The 21,845-nt window shown below is 45.1% G+C and overlaps 1 protein-coding gene and 1 long non-coding RNA gene across 5 annotated transcripts in view; one reads left to right on the plus strand and one right to left on the minus strand.

The window, feature by feature from the left end:
- The window catches only part of LOC128347289 (uncharacterized), a 75,925-nt gene extending 63,207 nt beyond the window's left edge, over nt 1-12,718 (plus strand). The window contains exon 3 of the long non-coding RNA XR_008317483.1: nt 9,322-12,718. This is a non-coding gene — a long non-coding RNA (uncharacterized LOC128347289). The remainder of the gene's footprint in view (nt 1-9,321) is intronic.
- CELSR3 (cadherin EGF LAG seven-pass G-type receptor 3) overlaps nt 1-21,845 on the minus strand; it is a 129,013-nt gene that overhangs the window by 42,892 nt on the left and 64,276 nt on the right. For all 4 annotated transcript variants that reach the window (XR_008317480.1, XR_008317481.1, XM_053301697.1 and 1 more), the window contains exons 5-17: nt 20,621-20,709; nt 18,535-18,692; nt 15,055-15,218; nt 14,190-14,315; nt 11,430-11,599; nt 10,891-11,076; nt 10,448-10,558; nt 9,876-10,044; nt 8,763-8,904; nt 7,855-7,975; nt 6,890-7,073; nt 5,715-5,816; nt 4,459-4,473 (exon numbers count right to left, since the gene is read on the minus strand). Coding sequence is in view for 2 of the 4 variants with exons in the window: in XM_053301697.1 (XP_053157672.1) it covers nt 4,459-4,473; nt 5,715-5,816; nt 6,890-7,073; nt 7,855-7,975; nt 8,763-8,904; nt 9,876-10,044; nt 10,448-10,558; nt 10,891-11,076; nt 11,430-11,599; nt 14,190-14,315; nt 15,055-15,218; nt 18,535-18,692; nt 20,621-20,709 (1,737 nt within the window). In the remaining 2 variants the exon portion in view is untranslated. The remainder of the gene's footprint in view (nt 1-4,458; nt 4,474-5,714; nt 5,817-6,889; nt 7,074-7,854; nt 7,976-8,762; nt 8,905-9,875; nt 10,045-10,447; nt 10,559-10,890; nt 11,077-11,429; nt 11,600-14,189; nt 14,316-15,054; nt 15,219-18,534; nt 18,693-20,620; nt 20,710-21,845) is intronic.

A 21,845-nucleotide genomic window follows, 5' to 3' on the forward strand; every position in this document is an offset into this window, starting at 1 on the left:
ACATTCCAAACCATATTATTCAGAGATGGTAGAAGTGACTTCCTTGCAGAACGTGATCAGAATATCTTATGAAAATTGGTTTAGATTTACATCTCTAGTTACCTGGGCTAACTCATTTGGGACAAATGTGACTAACTTTCTCTGGATTAGATCTAATGTATATGTTTTTTCCCCATTCTCAATTTTGTTTGCAGGCGATGTGGTACATTGTAACTCTGATAAAGTGCATACATTGCATGCTAGGTCCTAGGTTTAATCTTCGGCATCTCCAACTAAGGCTAAGAAACTCTCCTCTCTGAAACCCTGAAAAGCTGCTGCTCACTGCAGACAATACTAAGCTAGATGGACCTAAGGCTTGACTCAGCATAAAGCAACTTCATATAAAATCGGCAATCTTTTGGCAACAAAATGTTCAAGAGGAACAATTAGGGGAAACACTAGGGGCAATTAGGTATGTACAAACAAAAGGACAAGATTGAAGGGTTCGTGGAAAGGGATGAGAATCTGTGTGCAATACAGAACATTCTATCCCCTGATCAACGAGAATCCTAGTTACATAGTTTTCAGCTATGTTACATCTGCTGTCTAGTCTGGGGAGACAGAGACAGATTTAGAACCCTGAGGTGGGTGATGGGAGACTTGAGGACAATTTGGAACGGAGGAGTGGTAGGCAAGGGAAGGCTGAAGCCCCCTGCTACTTCCCTGTTCCACACTGCCCTCTCCTGAAATTTTGTGGGGGGGGGGGATCAGCATGGTGGGTGGATTACACACACGTGTGTGTGTAACATGAGGTTCAGCCCTGAAACCAGGCATAACGGTAAACCAGAGGCAAACATGCCAGAGGTTCAAGATTGTGGTAGTCCGAATGCATAAAACTGGTTTTGTCGCTGGTTGGTTTTAGCCCCCAACACTTAATTTGTGCCTTAGGTTTGTTTTGAGTTTCACCAAAACCTCAGGTTTGAAAGCGGCGTCATGTCATTCAGATGCTGCCCATATATTTTTCAAGGTGTTTCCTCCCTAATCTCAAAAGGCTAGAGGCTTAAGTTAAATCAAGGAAATGTGACATTCTCAAGAGCATGTTGAAACCACTAGATACTGCACTAAAGCACAAGATTCTACCGCTTGTGGCACATTCACAGCCATGCAGTTTTCTAGAACACTTGAATGTCACCAGGATCAACAAAGCCAGCAAGCCCACACTACTGATATCTATACAGAGGCACTATAGATATCTAGTAGGAGCATTAAGGCATCCTTAATGCTATCATAACCAGTATCACAAACAGCACTGGCACCATTCTCAGCATGACCCGCACCATCTGCCATCCTCACCAGTGGCACTAGAAGTGTGTTCGGCAATGACCTGAATGGGAAAAACATCAGTAGGGTAACAACAGCTGTGATCCTTTATAATTCCAAGAGTGGCAGCTCAATCTGTCATTTTTGCTGTTTTACAAATGGAAAAGTGTGAAGCTCTGCCAAGGTCAAGATTAAACAAGTCAATGCTGGAGCCACAGCAGCTCTTTAGAAGCTCTTGGCTTCTGCCCTCGCAGTATTTGATGTTCAGCGGACTATTCACAAGCCAAATCTAGCCCACGGAGATTGGTCTAGTGGTCCCAGAGGTCTCCACAATGGCAGAATACAAATCTGACATATGCAATATCCCAGGATCAATCTCCGGCATCTTCTGCCAGAGTTCCTAACTGTGGGTCCCCAGATGTTGGTGGACTACAACTCCGATCAGACTCAGCCTCAATGGCCTACAGCCATTCAGGCTGGGGTGATAGGGGTTTTATACCTTTGCCTGAGGGCCAAACTACACATGGCAATAGACACATAGTTAAGCCTTGCATTTCCTTTTTAAAAGGCAAATATTTGCTGGGAGTGGGGGCTTGATCAGGAATGCACTGGGCAGTGAGGAGCTATGTAATCCTTTCCCGTACACTGCAGTCCTTAGCCCCAGAATGGGAGCCGCCATTTCTGCCAGTGGCAGCTTCCTTCCTGAGACCAAGGGCAGCCTGCTGGGCATTTTCATTGGGACTGTGACACGAGGGGAAATACCTCCTCCTTACATGCTGTGTTCCTGATCCTGACGGGACTACCTGGGGCTACTACTTATCTTTAAAAGAAGCATATACACAGGGCCAAACAATGCATTCAATGTAATGTGTAGTTTAGCCCCAAGACCTAAGAGAGCAAGGGTCTCTCAGAATAGACACTACTGAGCTAAAAAGAGCAGTGCTTTAGCCGAGTACATAGTAGTTCTTCATTGCTACATCACGTGATTCAGGACTCAGCCCCAGTATAAATAGATTCTGGGACTCAGTTGTTTATTTATTGAATGCATCTATACACTACCTTTGAAAATATAACATTTCCCCAAAGCAGTGAACAATTAAATAATAGAAACACTAAAAGCAGGAACTCCAAGTGAAAAGAAAGAGGTACAAAAACAAGGTAACAAATAAAAGAGAACTAAAAAAAAGCATTCAGCAGCACCAGCACTCTGTTAAAAGCCTATATAAAATAGGCAACATCCATTAAAAGCCACAGTCAGTTAAGAGCCAGGTGGGGCAAAAATGTCTTGAGGGGACAAGTATGGCACAAATTAATTCTGGCTGGTATGTTTTCCCTTATGAGTCATATTACGACTTTGTCTGAAAGGAGCCTCTGATAGAAAAATGCTATGGCCTATGAGACGCTATTAATCCACCGGGTGTCCTCCAAGTTCCTGTAGAGAGGTCATGGTACTGGTACCAATCACAACACACAGCTCACGGCAAGCAGGCTCTTTATCTAAAATGTACGTTTTAAAGAGTGAGCACAGGCATACAGAATCTCTGTGGGGAGCCAGTCGTGGGGGTGAATTCACCACGTTTTGAACGGATGTAGAACTTTCTTCCCTAGGTCAAGCTCAGGGGAAACCTATTCTTCTGGCGATCAGTAGAAGGCAGATTTCATGAGGCCACATTGCCTCACCCCAATCAAAGCAGAGCACTGCTAACTGCCCCTTCTCCTCTGTAACAAAGCTACCCCCCCCAACCCTGCCTCACTCTTCTCGGAGCAGTTTCTTAAGTGTGAAAAAGTGTGAGAGAGGAAACTAGAGCAGAAAAATGTGCAAGATGGATTAAGTGGACAGTCCTCCTGACATGGAGGAGGGAAACAGTTCCAGCATCCAGAGGCTATGCAAGTCTCATTCCAGGAGTGCACCTGTGAGGAAGGGGAGCTCACCCTGGAGCAGAACCTGTTGGAAATGGAATTCCAGTGCATTGACCTTTTGCACCAACTATCCTAATGACCACTAGGGGCACTGGGAATAGAGATAGTGAGTAAGGGTCTCCCTAACTGTTCTACCTGTCTATACTCTATGATCCCTGATCTGTCTCTTCCGCACTTCCTGGGCTGAGGCACAATCCTTCCTTTCCTCCTAGAGAGCAGATGTAGTCCTTTAGATTAGGTTTAGGTCTTTCCTGTCCAAGTGTATTTAACCAATACATTCTTAGTATTTCGTTCTACACAGATCGCCATGTGTTTTCTCTAAATAGCTGCAACAACTAAACCATCCCCTGCTACCTACTCTGTAACTGGAGTGTGTGCTCATTCCTTAGTGCTCTGCTGTTCTACCCACTGGGGGTAAAAATTAACAACCCCCAACAGAACCACCCACATTTGCTCCTGTTTGAAGGCATGTCTGCATGCGGCCGAAACCCCTTACATGGTAGTTCACCTGCCTTTCTCTTTTCTCTTCCTCACCAAGAAGGGGCACTCAAGATTGCTTCACTCATTACTTTTTTCAGGTGTACCTAAGATGTTCGGAGCATACACATATTGTAAAGTGTGAATACTACACCTGTGCATCCTGCTACAATAATCCAGGACACAGGTACTGGAGACAGCTCTTGCTGAATGTAACTTGGTGGGAAAGCAGGTTTGCTGCCACCATGTAATGTGAAACAGCCAAGATACAGCCAATAATCCTTTTATTTCCCTTTTGAATTTGCCAATACAGCAGGCAGTAAGCAGCCTCCTTTTCAGGTTCTGACTTGGTTGAAAAAATGCAAGTGCTCTGACATTACTTTTTGACCAAAGCCCAGGACACAGTGGAGGAAACAAAGCACATCCCATTCCTATACAACATCAATTGGTCAAAACTCCAGAATCCAGCAGCATTTCAGGTTATCCAAAACAACACCATCATGACAGTAAGCATAAGCAGGTTGAAGCAGGTTGTATGTGACTGCCAGTGGTTTTCTGCAGGTTAGTGTTTGGTGAGAAGGTGAGGAAGCAGCGGATCAGATGGGATTACAAAGCACCAGACAAGGCATTAGTAACAGAGCCAGCAGCCCTTCCGGCATCTGGGGAAAGTGTGAGGTCTCAGGCAAGAAGCAGGGAATGGAAAAGCCACACAGAGCAGCCCTTATAAAGCAGGAGGGAAAATGGGACAGCAACAGGCCTTACCTGCACCCCGCAAACCTACACAGGAGGAAGAGAAAAGTGTAGAAAAAAGGGACAACATTAAAAGCTTTATAGGAAGGTACAAGCTGTGTATGTATGTCCCCTGGGGTGGGGTCTGTGCAAGAGGCTCTCACTTTTGTGTAATGAGCACCACTTGATGGCACCACTGGATCCAAAGTATTTCCAGATTCAAGCTAGGAATGGCTTAAACAATTTTTTTTTAATGGGACTCTTCTATTTGTAAACATTCTAAAGAGGGAGGGGTATCTCCTCTCTGACCTTACAAGACAAAGCTTTCTAAAAGGTTCTGGCAGGGGTTGATTACCTATAAATGAGAGTGCATGGGACCCCGCACAAGAAATGCAGCTCATATCTGGACTTTGCTGCTAGGAGCAGAAGTATGACAGATAGGCATGCTTCTCTGGGGTTGCTTTGGAATGGGCTTTGGCTAAAAAATAAGATAACTTGGGCTCAATGTAGATGGGGCCCAAATGAGCTGATATTTAAGATGAGGTTCATTCTAAATGGCAGATCCCATCATGCCCCCAGTGTTATTGTCAAAAACACAATGAGCCCTAGAGGATTTCTGACAAGACTTCCCTCCACTGTTGCAGCAGCCTCAATTAGACCCTAGATGCTGAAGCAACAGCATCCCAGGGGCCAGGAACTCTGGGAATTATGGTTTCCTATAACTCTTTGTCCCCACAAGGCAACCACAGGAGCAGTTCTTCTCATTGTGCTTCTCTGGCCACAGAAGCAGCTCTTCTCATCACCCTCGCCACTACCAGGTATGTTTCAGAAGGAAAAGGAAGGGGCAGTTGCAGAGGGTGGGAAGGCTGGTGAGGACCTATGGCTGAACTAAGAGGTTTAGGACTTGGTTTATGATTCGATCAGAAGTTCTGAAGTGTGGAAGTTTATATATTATATAGGACCAGAGTAGGAGCGAGATTCAAGGTTTCCCCACAGTGCAGTCTATTTGCTTTATTTATCTTCACACTTACAGCATAGGGTTTGAATGCCCAAATGATGGCCATATTCTTACACAGTTATCATTTAATTCTGCTCCACAAGCCTCATTTCATCCAAACCTCTTGGATAACAACAGCTTGTAGCAATCTTCTAGCACAGTGAGGACAAAAAGAGTCATGCCATGCCTTAGTAGAAGACGGATTCACACTTTCCTGAGCCTGCTGAAGCCCAACTAGACAGATCCATCCTGGGCTCCGTATACACATATCCCTGCAAATTGAAACACTTACCCAATGAACCTTTGGGGCAAGGCACTGCTGTCGGCAATCCAAATTTGGTCTGGGGCCACCATACTCCTGCTTTCAGAGATTTAGGACATGCATCGTAGAGCACTGTGAAGGGAGACACAGGAACCAAGTCACCCAGGGGGTCAGGAAGGGGTTTTATTTCACAGAAGGCTAGAAATGATATTTAACATCATACAGGTTATAAAAACTTATAACACATGCAAAATGTTGGAGATATAACAGGGGCAACAGATTTTCCATGCATACGGTGGCATTGTGACAACATCTACATTCATAGAGAAAAGTGTATCATAAAGAAGCATTAGGATGTGAGCTGCCAAAGGATCCAATAGTTCTACTTTTGAATGACGTGAAGAAAGCAAAATTAAATTGTGTGATATGGAGGGTGTGTAAATTTGTGCACCGCCAAATTATATGTAAAATACCTAAACGCAAGAGACTTGCATTTTGGGTGGTATAAAAATATGTTAAATAAATAAATAAATGGAAAGACATGGAAATTGCTATGTCTGGTAAATATCTGAAAAATACATGAGATATCAGAAATGGCCATGCTAATTAATTATGCTAAAATAACAAATGAACAATAAGAAGACTGGTTTAATGAAAATTAGATAATATTTATTCAGTACTGGAATAACAAATGTAATGGGTCCGTACAACCTTTTTTTCCTATTGTGAATATTGTGCATTACTTATTGTAACATACTTTTTAAAAAAGAAGAGCGAGAGAGAGATTACCAAGTGCATCATCATCAGATACTTAAGGTTTACATACAAGCAGTTGTCTTTCCTGAAGTTCTGCCACTTGAGCTGCTTTCATGAAGAACCAATCTGTTATCCTGTTTCATTCCCCCATATTTGTGTCCCCACACCCTAGGTTAATGAGTAATATCGTACATATCGTCCTAAAGCTGGGGTGAAAGGACTGTTCCCATCAAATAGGCGGTCACTGTCCATTATCCTTTCCCCCAGCTTGAATTTCCACCCAGGGCTTCTTAATTTTAGAAGTCCCATTTCTTTTTCTAAACCACTCTCCACCCCTACCCTGCCAGCTGCCACCGGGTGGCACTCCCTAGTTTTTTTGAGGAGGGAGGAGATGTCCACAGAATTGTTTAAGAATATCTGCTGTTCTTTCCCCCATGGCACAAACTCACCCTGGCAGCCACTGGGCGTCACCTCTGCAAAAGGACTATCACAACTGTTGCACTGTCGGCCAATCACACCCGGCCTGCAGTGGCACTGGCCCACTTCCTGGTCACAGGAACGGGAGGAGGAGCCAATGGGGTAGCAGTCACAGGGAAGGCAGGTATCACTCCCTTTTGGACGGTAATGGAATTCCTGTGTGAAGAAGGGAAAGGGGGAGGGTAGCTGGTTAGAGAGCTGGGTCACAGGAAGAGGAGTGACAGGAATGAAGGGCTAACAGGACTGCAGGCAAGGGTTGAAGGCCAAAAAAAAGGGGGTGGGGGTGGGGGAGCCCAGTGAAACAGCAGGAAAAAGGAGGGAGGGCCTGTTGGGACAAAGAGAGGGGCACAGTTAGGACAGCAGAAAGCAGAGGCAGCCTAGCCAGTCAGCAAGATTATACAGCAACACAAGCTTCCATCATTACAGAAAGATTTGCCCTCTTCTGAGCTCCCACAAATCTTTCAGCCATCTTCTGTTTTGGGTCTTCTTTGCCCATCACATCTTTGAGGCAGAATGAAAAATGAATGAAATGACATGAAGCAAATGAAAACTGGCTTCTCTTCTGGGCTCTTCAAGAATTTCAAACATTCTCCTGAGCTCATCATGTTTGATCAAGGAGTGGTTTGCTGACACAGGGACTGGAGTGGGTGAGCTGCAAGCAGAAAGAGTGAGATGGATGGCTGTCAAGGGAATCCTTGACCCTACAAGGATTCCCATAAAAGCTTCAGAAGGAGAACCAAAAATGGGTGACCTTGAACAGCAGGGTAAGATTTATGTCTCCAGAGGCAGGTATGAGTGTGACGAGATGAGTGTAATGAGAAGGTGAAAGGCAAAACTGTAGATGATGGGCAAGGCAAGGCAAGTGTTGCCTCACAATCTAAGGATGGCAGAGTTTCAAGACATTTCCGCCAAGCCCCAGGCAGATCTGTCTCCTCACCTTACAATGGCATTGCCCATTGGTTTTATTACAGTCTGGGTCAAATCCCTTGGACGCATCGCAGTTGCAGGGCCCGCATGTTGGATTCCCCCACCAGCCCTTGGGACACTGCTGATCCATCCTGCAGGGAAAAAAGTCAGGGTGGATACCTGATGGCCTGTATCCAGGGCACCATTTTGTCGCTGATCTGATTGCCAAGTGGGAATCAAGCATGCCAATGTATAGCCAACTTTCTATTTGATTTTTTCAAGCATGGGCCACATTCTTATGATGAGAACAATCACAGTTAAAGAGTTAACCATGATCAGTGAGCCCCGTGTGCCCCTACATAATCAATTAATTATTAATTATACTGATTAACCAGCATTTAACCAGAATCCCTAAACAGGATTGGATCCTGATTCTTTATCTTGGTTATATGCTGGTTAACCTCAGTAATTTAACTGGGATAGTTAAAAAAAACCCGGATTCTTATGACATGCTCTTTGGGAACATGCAGGGCTCACAGATCGCAGTTAACACTTTAACCGCAATTGTTCTCATCATAAGAATGCAGCCCTCCAGGGACTAGATAACTCCTGTTTCTGCTGTCTGCCCAGTTGCAGGGCTACATTCAGCTTGATGAGTCACAAATTATGCAGGTCTGTCCCATCTGAAATGGGGATCTGCAAATCAGTCCTAAGATGAGAAGCAAGGTAACACACAAAGGATAGCATTCATTAACTGAAATGGAAGTCTAATTTCACCATTTTTCTTCTCAGTAGCCTACCCATTATTGACTGGGGATCCCTTCAATGGAGCTATGGAGAAGTGTTCCTTGAATGTCAAAATGGACAAATATTTCTTGGCTAGAAATATTTTCAGCTTGTGATGCTGAGCACCACACACCAAAGAGTCCTTGATCTCACCTGTGCTCACAATACTGTCCAAAGTGGCTGTCTCCACACTCACAGACATAGCCATGGGGGGTACCTGGCTTTCGCCGACACACTGATTTGTTCTTGCAGGGATTCAGATGACAGGCATCAACACAGTTCCCACCATAGTAACCTGGAAGAACAAAAGGCCAAGACAAATTTTCAAAGCCCTTGATATGAAAATGCTTTGCAAGTGTGGTAACTAACTGAGCCCAGAGTCAACGATGGTGGATGTCACTGCATATTCAAGTTCCAGTGAATTATCTCCCCACTATCCTCTGTTGCCTCCAAACTAAAATTCTGCAACTAAGGCCAAAGACGGTGACCAGAATACATTCATGTAGGTTGGTATTGGTTTTAATTATTGCTCCTGTTAGCTGCTTTGGATTTGTTCTCCACAAATTATCAAGCAGGATATCTTTTTTTTTTAAAACACACATATAATGTAAAATGTGAGGGTCATGCAAATCTGTTTGATTTGCATATTTGTGGCCAAACAGTGTGGCTTATTTGATCACTGAACTGAAAATTCATTCTTATTTTCTTACAGTGACTGGCCTGTTTGTGGAAGCCTTGAATAAGTGGAGGTATTAAAGGATGAGAAGAGGAGAGGCTATCAAGAGAAGGGCACTATCCCAACTTGCCCTGGGTACAACCTTCGAGTGCTTTGCTTTCTATCACACCTGGCAGATTTCTGTACAAATTCCAATTTTGAGACTGTGGTCAAATTTGAAAGAACAGCCTGGTGCTTGCAAGAGAAGAGCTATTATTTCTGCAGGCTGCTTTGTAAAGAGAGTCCTCCTCCCACCCCTGTTCTTAACATTGAGGGCAGAGGTGAGATGTCTGCTTTGCTAAAGGCACAAAATGGCTCAAGAGCCATTATGTCAGGAAGAAATAATACAGGCGCATCCTGCACACAAATCCCCTTAGGGACCAGCAACAGAACGCAAGCCAACCTACAAAAAAGGCAAAGGGGAAAGGATGGCAAGAGGAGCACTGAAAAGAAACAAAATGGCAAGAGAAGAGGGAAGGGGAGAGGAAACAAAGGTTACAGAGCCCAAGGAGCACAAGGGCTGAGGGCAGTGTTGCTTGTCTGCCTCCTACCTGGCTGGCACACACAAGAGTAGCTTTGCCATTTGTCTTGGCATATGCTGTGGGCAGGACAAGGATTGGAGTCACACGGGTTGGGCACACGACATCCTGCCTCCACATTCAAAGTGCTGCTCGGCTTGGGTAATGCAGACCCAATGGGAGTATCACCTATGCGCACTCCCTGAAAAGCAAGTGAAAAAGGCGTCATAAGGCCAGGTTTCCCAGAAAACAAAGGCTGGACATCAATGGGAAAAGTCTGGATTGGACATCCCAGTCCAGCTTTCAAGAGGATCCTCAGCCCCATCGTATGTGCTACCAGTGGGAAATTACCTAGTAGTCTTTGCCAAGGTTGCTCATTGTCATCTTTTCCCAGAAGCTCTGGCTCTCAACTACTCAGAGGCCCCAGCTATACCAACAAATCTACCCATTGAGCGTGGCAGCCCCTAGCAAGAAGCTGTGACTTGATTCCTGCATTTGCATCTGGCTTGGGGGATGTTCCTTTCTTATTTGCCCCATGCCCATCTCTGAATCAAAACACAGATGAGCAGAGAAAGCTTGGAATTTGGAAGCTGGCTGGAACTCACCTGGATGCAGCCCTCCAAACCATGATGCACTTTACCAGACTCTAGGATTCCTCCAACATGGAGATGCTTCACTTTCAGGCCATGTAGCTCATTTCCAACAACTACAGTGTCCTAAGAAAAGAAACCTGGTGAATAGGAATGTCATAGGCATGCCGTTGCTTAGTTCCCTTACCTGTGTCTGCAGATTCACATTTTGCCTTTCTGTAAGCCCCACTCTGTCAGAGTCAGGGCTGGTAACAGATTCTCTGCAAGTTCCAAAAAGAGATTCTGAGCCACCAGCCATTAGCAGTGGCCATATAGAGAGAGATGGAAACAAAGCAGATTCAGGGTGAGGGCCCCCTTAAAACACCTGACTGGGGAAGGAAATAAAGGCCTCTCAGAAAGGCCTCCAACCCCTTACATTTCCCTGGTGCAGATGATGAGCCTCCACTCTCATGGCTTACCTGGTAGAATCCAAAGTCCAGATTAAGGGTGACGATGTAGCGTGTCTCTCTGCCACTGCGAACATCCTGCAGCTGTAGCTGGAGGTCATGCCACTTCCCATCATTCAGCTGCATTTGATCCAGAAGGAGCCTGGTGGTGCGTCCAGAGCCCCTGTTCACCGTAAAGGAGAGCAGGCCAGAGTCCAGCTAAAGTCAGAACAGAGACAATTCTGCATAGTGAGCAAGACCAAGATAGTTCGAACCACCTTTGCTCTTAATTCCCACAAGTGCTCTGCAGATAAAGAAGGGGTACCGAGTTCAGGCAGGCCCCAATATCTTCAAGGGGTGGATGAGGCCGTTGAAGCTTTACACCAGGTATCACAAAGGGAAGTCCATGTTTAGGTCAAAGGTCACTCCATAGGAAGCATTGCTAAACAAGCTGTTCGTACACTCTCACTCAGACCAGCTCTACCCCCCTTGAATGGGATTACCTCGCAAGACATTTGGTACAAGCTCTAACAGCAGCACAGAAACGACATGTCTGAGTAGTGGGACAGTACCTGGCAGAGTATGGTGATATACTGGCCAGCATGCACCTGAAGCAACACTCCATTTAGTTGGCGTGTCCGAAATGCCAGTCCTATATACCATGGAGTGGAGATCTTCACCTCATTCTTGAAATCCCAGAGAAGGATGCTGTTCCCACGGAAATGGTGAGGATGATGCATGGCTGGGAAAGGAGGAGGATAAAGAGTGCTGAAGATCAGAGCAGTGTGAAGAAGTTTCTGATGGGGAAAACCTTACAGCCCTTCTAACTTGCTTTTGCTGGAATCTCTCCTGGGAAGCTCCCTTAGACCCTGCCAGACCACTGATCCACCTAGCTCAGTATTGTCTACACTGACTGCAAGTGACTCACCAACGTCTCAGGCTGGAGTCTTTCCCAGACCTACCTGGGAATGACAAGGGCTGAATTTGGGGCCTTCTGCATGCGAAACATGAGCTATACCACTGGGCAGTGAGCACTCTCTAAGGAACTTTGAAGACCTGCATGCCATTAGGAAAAATACTGGACAGGGCCAGAGAAAAGAGCTTGGAGGTTTGACCTCTGACCTTGCCAAAATTCATTATAGTCAAGCCTCTCCATTGTATTCAATAAAATATACTTTTATTTGGATTTCTAAACCAGTGGTTGTGACTTTTGGGGGGAAACTGCCTGTTTTACAACTGTGCTTAAAAGGTCCCACATCCCTCATAACAGTAGGAGGCCAGCAACCTGACCAGATGACTTGTGGGGTTCTGGCATCGTTAGAATGAAACTTTAAGAACTGCAGGGTTCTACTGGATCCTACTGATCGGAAAACCTCTGAAGGCTGCTCCTTTCTGTATGTTTTATGCTTAGCTGTAGAGAGGCAAGGGAGGGGAAAATACATGCCTATCATGTTAGTTAAGGACACAAACACACAAACATTTAAATGTGCTTTTCACTTCAAAATGAGGGAGGCTCAGCTCTCATGCATGCGGGACAGGGCCTTCTCAGTTATTGCCCCCAGAATGCTCTCCCAGGGGGCATCTGCTCCTCAGCCTCCATCACAGTTTTTAGAAAGCAAGTGAAATCTTGGTTTTCTCCCAGGGTATTGTTTGTGTTGCTGCTGCTCTGTATTTTATGGTCCTACTTTGTGTGTGTGTGTTTTTAACTTTTGTATTTTTATATTGCAATTTAATATTTTTATCGTGTAACCGTTTTATAGTCTTAAATTGTTTAAAGTGTTTTGTAAACCACTTTGAGCTTATTTCAATGAAAGGTGGTATAAATGTTTAACAATAAATAAATAAAGATGTCTATATAAGACATGTTAGTATGTTTGGTACTTGAAGTATATTCTTGGCACTTGCTAGTATATTCCAGGGGTGACCTATTTGAGGCTCTCCAGCTGTTATTGGTCTACAACTCCCATCATCCATAGCCATCATAAACTGTGTCTGGGAGTGATGGGAGTTGTCATCCAGGAACAGCTGGAGAGCCTCCGCTTGGTCACCCTTGGTATATTCTGTACTTGCTTCCAAATACAAAATGTGTTCTAAGAGGTCCTTGGGAAATCTAAAGTCCCAGGTAAGACATGTCAGGGTTCCAGGTATGAGGGCGGGCAGAACAAAGGCACTCACAAGCAGAGGTTTTTGGTGTTTTTTTTTAAAACAAGTGTCCAAAGTTACACAAGGCAACAAAGGAATAACACTCGCTCAGGGCCAAATGATACATAATGGTAAAAATGCCACTGCACTTCAGTTTTTAAGCTGCTGCTTCTTCTTCTTCTTAAAAAAAAAAAAGGCAGCTGAGTAGCTCTGGGGGTGGGGAATCCAGATTAGGACCATGGCATGGAGGGAGGCGGGTTAACACTTTCCTCCTGTGACAATGTGACAGCAGCTGCCCTCCTGGGACAGACAGCAGATGTCGGGGTGTGTGTGGATTTTTAATTGAGACTTTTATATGGGAGAAAAGGCTTTTAAAAACTCTTCCCTCATACTGTAGTCCTGATCTGGATTGGAGTGCTTCCTATTTAAAAGAGACAGAAGTACAGCGATACTTCTAGTGTAATGTGTACCTGGCCTCCAGTCTTCTTTGGCGGGGCACAACTCACTAAGGATTGATTCCAAAGAATCAGCCCATCAGAAGGAATTTAAGCCATCCAAACCTTGCCGTCACCCCTGCCAACGGCATGTGAGCAGCCCAGGTTTTTAAATCCCCTGCAGTGGGCAAGTAACTTGCCTAGGCAGCAAGAGGTTGCTGGTTCGAATCCTCACTGGTATGTTTCCCAGACTAAGGGAAACACGTATATCAGGCAGCAACAATATAGGAAGATGCTGAAAGGCATCATCATCTCACACTGCGCGGGAGGAGGCAATTGTAACCCCCTCCTGTATTCTACCAAAGACAACCACAGGGCTCTGTGGGTGCCAGGAGTTGACAGCGACTCGACAGCACAACTTTACCTTATACGTATTGCAATTACTGCAGAAACAAATGAGGGTATTCACTCTGGGAAAGGAAAGCCAGCTCTGACCATGAACAGGATCTCAACATTTCAGAACTCAAAGTGGCTCTTCATTCTTTTCTCCTGACCTATTCCCAGGCCTAAACACTCCAACACCTCAATCACTGATATCTTACCTGGTGGGAATCCTCCCCTCCCCGCCGCTTCCTGAGTGAGTCCTTACAGGACAAGCATGACGTCCTTCACTGAAGCCAGTTTTTATGACATTGATCCCCATGACAACCCCAATGCAGATTGCCCCTCCCTCAGCTCCCTGCACATCGCACTCACCATGCCTGCAGTCCTTGCCTCCAAAGCCTACCGGGCACTCACAGGTGAAGGTGGACCAGCCCACAGTGCAGGTGCCACTGTTCTTGCAAGGGTTTGAATCACAGAAGGAGTGCTTGGCATGGCAACCTGATGACATTGAGGAACAGAGACAGACAGTTACTCAGGATCGCATCTCCTTTGGCCTCCGCCCAGCTCCCCTCAGCCATGAAATCAGGTCCCAAACCTCAGCAATTCTTCAGACCTGCAGCGGGCAGGAGCACTTCCTGAGGTTATCATTGCCCTGCTTAGTCTAGGGCCCTCAAATGTATCTTTCCTCCCAATGTTACAGCAGATACCAAAAACAGTCGCAAAGGTGTACTCCTTCAGAGAACCTGCAACCTGGCTGGCAGTGCATTTCTGGCTTGCCACAACAGTTCTCCACAGGGAAGCCCTACTGGGGGTGGTGACCCAGGGGTACCGGTGGGACACAGAGACTTTGGCCTTTAGGGCAATGGTTGGAGTCTGACCCAAGTCTTGCCTGAGCAGTGAAAAAGCACACATGTCTGTATTAGTACAAGCATAGCTTCAGTCAAGTGAGCATGCACTTTCTCTACATAACAAAAAGGGCAAGAGGAACATAAGGGAATGGACCTTTCTTTTATTCCAGGCATCTTGCCAGAACTACAAGAGGCAGCCAGCTGGCACTGCCTACATTTTAATTATAACAGTGACTTGGGAAGCCATTCTATAGCTTCTCCATAGACAGACACTTCTGTGTACCCTCAAGCTAGCCATAGCAAGCTCTTTGCAATATTGCAGGGGAAGACAAGGAAGACCCGGGAGAGGAATGATCTTGCAAGAGCCATGGTTAGGTAGCCAACCTTACCTGTGGAAGTGCCATTATTTGCAATGTAGGAAGCCAGGTCAATGCGTACACTGTCAATATACAGATCTTTCATACACCCCACAAACTCCCTGTGCTCCACAGGAAAATTTTCAGGCAGATTGGGGACCCCTCCAAGGAGTAGAGGCCCAGTGAGATCCAGCGATCTGGAAGAAGAAAAGGCCCATAAGTGGCATTTGCTGCAGTTTCTTTGCACTGATCTTTCAGCCAAGGGAACACTGCATGGGCCAGAATTCTACAACAGGCTATCGTAAGCTAGAAATGGAAATATTGGAAAGGTGCAGGGGTAATGCAGAACTCCCATGCTCAGATTTTTGGGTATTAATGCAGCCATATGATTCTGATAATTCATTAGCCAAACATGCAGCATTTGGGACAAGCCTGTGGTGGGATGCCAGATTTTCCAAACATTTGTTGGTTTAGACAGTATAGGCTTCCTCTGGGAATGGACTTCCTCTTACTTCCACTGACTTTTCAGTGTGACCATGTCCAGGATTGTGGTCCTTCACACTGCAGTGTTAGCAGGCAGGGCTGGCATCAGAGGCTGGTATTGCTGGGCAGCTGTTGAAGACCCAGGGCCCTCAGGAAGACCACTGCTGATCCCAGAGACCACCTCACACACACACAAACCAGAGACCACACACACAAACACACACTCCCAAACACAGACCTCCCAGAGACCGCACACGCACACACACACAAACACACACTCACACACAGAGAAGACCTCTATGTTACCATAAATCTCCATGTGAGCAAATTAATTCTTCACAAACTCCAACCCAGATCCCAGAAGTTTATTTTAACCTCTAGTTCTCTAGAATCCTGCAGTTAATTCTCAGAGCACACGTGTACTACTGCCTTACATTACAGAACATTTGTAAAGATTACTGAGGTAATGCCCTTTGCTACATCCAGGTTAGCTTATTGTAACACATTCTGTGTGAGGCTCCCTATGGGGAGCACCAATGGGAGCTTGGTCCATTGGTTTAAACTGCTGATGCCATACTTTCATTTTGGATGAGGCATTCTGATCACATCACCAACAACAGTGAAGCTCTTTCCCTGTCCTAGTGGTGTGCCAACACCGCCTGATACTGCTGCATCTTCTCCTCTTCCTCCCACTCCTATTTTTTGTAAAGGGGAAGGGGTGGAAGTAGTATGGAGAGGAGAGTATAGGCTACAATGTCGAGACCCACATTCTCTTCTCTCTCTCTTCATCCCCTTCCCCTTTTTAAACAAGTTGTTCTAGTAAGAACTGATCTGCCTACTTTCCTTTCACAATCCCTACAACTGGTCTAAATTTGGTTCAAATCAAGGTCCACAAGTTAGATCTCTTGTGCCTCAAATGTTCACGTGTCCGCCATCTTTGACTGGGGAGGATGACATCATTACAAACTACACCATTGAGGTATCCCTGTGTGTCACTCACTGCAACTCTACCAAGTTTGGTTCAACTTGGTTAGGCAGTCCACAAGTTAGTGCACTTGCACCTCAATAGTTCACATGTCCACCATCTTGGATAGGGGTGGAAGACATCATCACAAACTACATCACTGGAGCATCCATTTGTGTCCCTACAGCTGTAGCAAATTTGGTTCACATCAGTTATGCAGTTCACAAGTTAGCCCACTTGCATATCAAATGTTTGTGTGTCCGCCATCTTGAATTGGGGTGAATGACATCATCACAAACTATGCCATTGAGGTATCCCTGTGTGTCACTCACTACAACTGTACCAAATTTGGTTCAGATCAGTTAGACAGTCCAGAAGCTAGCGGACTTATGACTCAAATGTTCAAGCATCTGCCATCTTTGATCAGGGTGAATAACATCATCTCAAACTACACCATTGGGAAATTCCTTTGTGTCACTATAGCTTTAGCCAATTTGGTTCAAATTGATTAGGCGGTTCACAAGTTGTGAACCTGTACAGGTGTCCCTGTGTGTCACTCACTACAACTGTACCTAATTTGGTTCAAATCGGTTAGACGCTCCACAAGTTAGCCCACTTGCACCTCAAATGTTTATTTGATTGCCATCTTGAATTGGGGTGAATGGCATCATCACAGACTACACCACTGAGGTGTCTCTATGTGCCCCTACAGCTGTAGCAAATTTAGTTAAAATTGGTTAGTCGGTTCACAAGTTAGCCCACTTGCTCCTCAAAGGTTTACATGTCCGCCATCTTGAACGGGGGTGGATAACATCAACACAAACTACGCCACTGAAGTGTCCCTGTGTGTCACTCACTACACCTAATTTGGTTCAAATTGGTTAGACGTTCCACAAGTTAGCCCACTTGCGCCTCAAACTTTCATGCGGCCATCATCTTGAATCGGGGGGATTACATCATCACAAACTGTGCCATTGCGGCATCCATCCACTTGTGCCTCAGATTTTTATGTGTCTGCCATCTTGAATTGTGGTGGATGACATCATCACAAACTATGCGGTTGAGGTGTCCCTATTTGTCCCTACAACTGTACCCAATTTGGTTCCTATTCGTCCAGGCGTTGCAAAGCTGTTGGGGGTGGGGCACACACATGGACACACAGACACATGAAACGCTGGGTGATCTCATAAGCCTACTGGAAAGTAGGCTAAAAGTAACAGGAGTGGAAAGAAGTGCAGCACTGGCGGCAGCAGAGGGGGAAGGAAGAGCTGTGGCAGCGGCGGTGGTGTACTACCGACACATCACCGCAGAAGTGGGGGCAGGTTAGTGAAGGCATTGCTGGCCAGAGGTCAGCAGGTGCGGCTATTCAGGTGTTAGGGGCACACCACCTCCCACCCCTACCCATCCTTATCAGTAGGCTAGTTGTGACCAGCCAATGCAAACAAAAACCAAGGCTAGCATCCTGTCACTGCAACACTGGGAAATTCACAGATGGCTGGCAAATATACAAAACCATATCTGGATTACTCTGGATTAATCTGGAGTAATTAACACACTGATTCAGTATTTACAGTCATTAAAAGTATATAAGGCTGTTTCAATAAGCATGCGTTGAAAGGTTAGGAAGAAATCCACGCATTTATTAGCTGGATTAACAACATGACAGGGTGATTAAGATGTGATAAAAAGTAACTAATCTGCACTAAGTGAATCTGAGTATGCCCACAGCTGTTTTTGCTCTGATTTTCCATATGTGAGGAAACGCAAGAACACTGCATCTCTAAATGAATAGTACTCAATGAAAAGTCAGAATGCAGTGCAGACTTGAGTAATACAACTTGCCATTGAAGAAGTAATGAGCAACCTACTCCCTTTGTGGAGAAGTGTGTAACCTGCTCTCATCTGGTGTAGATATTGTGTACATTGAGGGCCAGTTCAGAACGAATGCTAAACTATTACTTATTTTAAATGACATGCACAGAAAGGAGCCACATGACTGTGCTCCGAGCCAGCCCTTCCTCCTCTCCAGTTCCTCTCCAGTCTAGCCACACCTGCAAAATACTCACTTTTTGGAACTGGACTGCATGCCCTCTGCCGCACATGAATAGTTCCCAACCTCACTGCCGAACTGCAGTGCCACAGCTGCATCACATTTGTCTACTGTTAGGATAGCCACCTTGTCTTTGGAAGGTCCCTGCACTGAACCCATGGAGCTGATCTTGGGCTGAAACAATAAAGAAAGGACTTAGCAGCCAGTAAGTATGACAGCAAATCTACAATCACTTCAATCCCCATTAATGACACACATTCAGGAAAAGGATGTAACGTAGCTCTTTCGGTACTGTACCATTTCAGAACTCAGATAGGGGATCACTTGTTGGAATGCATTTCACATTCAGCAACCCCTGCACATAGAAAGCTAGTATGTGAGGAAAAGGCTAGCCTAGAATCTGTCTTTTTAATATACTAGCTTCCGACAAGCAAAGATTTTTTTTTTAAAGTGGGCAAGTATTTAATCATTCAATCCCCACTAAAAAAAAATGGTGAAGAATCATGGATGTTCTCCACAAAATTTGCAAACAATATAAAACAGTGGATAGCTTTATTGACATAGTTACTTCAGTGTGTTTGCCAATCTTCTAAATATTACAACGGATGTTCAAAATCCGGTAACTGTAGGCAGTCACATGTGAATCCTGGCAAGTCCAGAAGAATTTCATGAAAAAATAGCCATATATTTTCCCCATTTTCTAGATACTGACAATCACTGTTGGCACTGGGGTTTTGGATCTTCACTAAATTCATCAGGGATTGTCAATATTGAGATGTGAATGTTGACAGTCATCAAATGTTGGCTATTCACTGAAACAAACAGATGGTGCCTATCAGCATCTTTAACCTGACATGTATCTAAGAGCAGACTGAGATTATGGCAATCTTCCAACTGGAAAAGGATAGAGAAGAGGCAGAATATCACAATTGGAGGAATCAAAGCTGTGAGTGGCAGCTGCTCCAGACAACCAAGGGGAGAACTATACTTTACAAAGTATAAGGGGCTGCCACAAAAAAATGGTAGCCCTCTGTGGTGTTTCCCCCATTCCCTTCCCATGTCATTACGATGTACATTTCCTCACCCCAACTAATGGCAGCCAAACATGTGGAGCAGGGACATGGGAACACACATCGTAATGATATTAGGACACAGGATACATGAATCTAGATCAGGGATTCTCAGCGTTGGGTCCCCAGATGTTATTGGACTTCAGCTCCCATAATCCCCAGCCAAAGGCCACTGGGGCAGGGGATTATGGGAGTTGAAGTCCAATAACATTTGAAGATCCAACGTTGACAACCCCTGATCTAGATGTTATGAAGGGGGAGCAAGGAACTTAACATGGGGCTGCAGTTTTTAGTGGCAGCTCTGTATTCTTCGTAATGTGTACTCCTGTCCTAAACAAAAGTCTAGAAAGGATTTATTATTCATTCTGTTTACATCTTGCTTTTCATCCATGGAACATCTGAGGAGAGATGATCTTGTGGTAGCAGGCATGCATTGTCCCCTTAGCTAAGCAGGGTCTGCACTAGTTTGTATTGAAATGAGAGACTACATGTGAGCACTGTAAGATATTCCCCTTAGGGAATGGGGCCCCTCTGGGAAGAGCATCTGAGGTTCCATGTTCCCTCCTTCGCATCTCCAAGATAGGGCTGGGAGGGACTTCCTGCCTGAAACTTTGGAGAAGCAGCTGCCAGTCTGTTTAGACAATACTGGGCTAGATGGACCAATGGCCTGACTTGGTATAAGGCAGCTTCCTATGTTCCTAACTCAGGGCAACGGATATAGGGCCTCAGGCAGTTTCCCACCCAGGCACTGACTAGCCTCGGATCTGCTTAACTTCAGGAAGGTTGCAGCAGCATGTCTATTTGGACCATCCTCTAGGAAGTTAAAATAATAGAGCCCCCGCTTGTGAACTGATTGCCTCCTGAATACAACAGCCAGCAAGGGGCGGAGGTGGGGAAAACAGCATCTGCTGCTAGGGATCTTGAGCAAGAACCAGAGATGGAGACTAGTATTTGCAGCTTGCCAGATTCAAACCTAACTAGAGCATGAGAAAACAATCACAGTGACAGAAAGCAAAAGCCATTGGTGCCTACCTTGTTGTAATAGTGAAGCTGCACTGTATGCCACTGCCCATCACACACACCTCCTGGCACATAGGGAGTGACCACGGTGCTCGATTCACCTGCAAGACAGAGTGATATCATGTACTCCCATCCAGGCAGACCCTGACAAACCCAAGGGAGCATTGCCAATATGCAGTAGCACTATCACTGTGACAAACATATTGTTGCTGGTTGTTTTGTTGAAAAAGAAGCGTTTCTACACTTTGCATACAAATTAGAGAGGATGAGGAGTTCTCAGACATAATGAAGGGAACTCTGCAGCAAGGAAAACAGCAGGAGTATTAGTTCTTGTTTACACAGTCAGACAGGTGTTATTGACTGGTTTGTTTTCTCCAGACATCGGGTCCTTCCCAAGGACCTGGGATGGCTGAATTTTATTATCAATGTTGTTGCTGTTATTATAGATATCGTCGCGGAATATAGGCTGTTCCCAGTAAAGTTGCTTTTTGTAATTGGCTGATGGTGATTTCTGTGGCCCCTACAGTGTTGAGGTGCTCTTCAAGATCTTTTGGAATTGCACCTAGGGCACCAATTACCACTGGGATTATTTTGGTCGTTTTCTGCCACAGCCTTTCCATTTCCATTTGTAGATCTTTGTATTTGGTGATTTTTTCTATTTCTTTTTCTTCTATTCTGCTATCCCCTGGTATTGCTATGTTGATTATTTTGACTTCTTTTTCTTTCTTCTCAACTACAGTTATATCTGGTGTATTGTGTGGCAGATGTTTGTCTGTTTGTAGTCGGAAGTCCCATAATATTTTTGCATCTTCATTTCCTACCACTTTTTCAATTTTATGGTCCCACCAATTTTTGGCTACAGGTAGCTTGTATTTTTTGCAGATGTTCCAGTGTATCATCCCTGCTACCTTGTCATGCCTTTGTTTGTAGTCAGTCTGTGCGATCTATTATTATTATTATTTTTACATTTATATCCCACTCTTCCTCCAAGGAGCCCAGAGCAGTTTACTACATACTTGAGTTTCTCTTTCACAACAACCCTGTGAAGTAGGTTAGGCTGAGAGAGAAGTGACTGGCCCAGAGTCACCCAGCTAGTTTCATGGCTGAATGGGGATTTGAACTCGGGTCTCCCCAGTCCTAGTCCAGCACTCTAACCACTACACCACGCTGGAGTAGATTATGAAGGAGAAAGACAAGATCTGTCAGAAGGCAAAAACTGCACGGAAGACAGTGACTG

Source organism: Hemicordylus capensis, chromosome 2 (genome assembly GCF_027244095.1).
Source record: "Hemicordylus capensis ecotype Gifberg chromosome 2, rHemCap1.1.pri, whole genome shotgun sequence".
In the NCBI taxonomy this organism is placed as follows: domain Eukaryota; kingdom Metazoa; phylum Chordata; class Lepidosauria; order Squamata; family Cordylidae; genus Hemicordylus; species Hemicordylus capensis.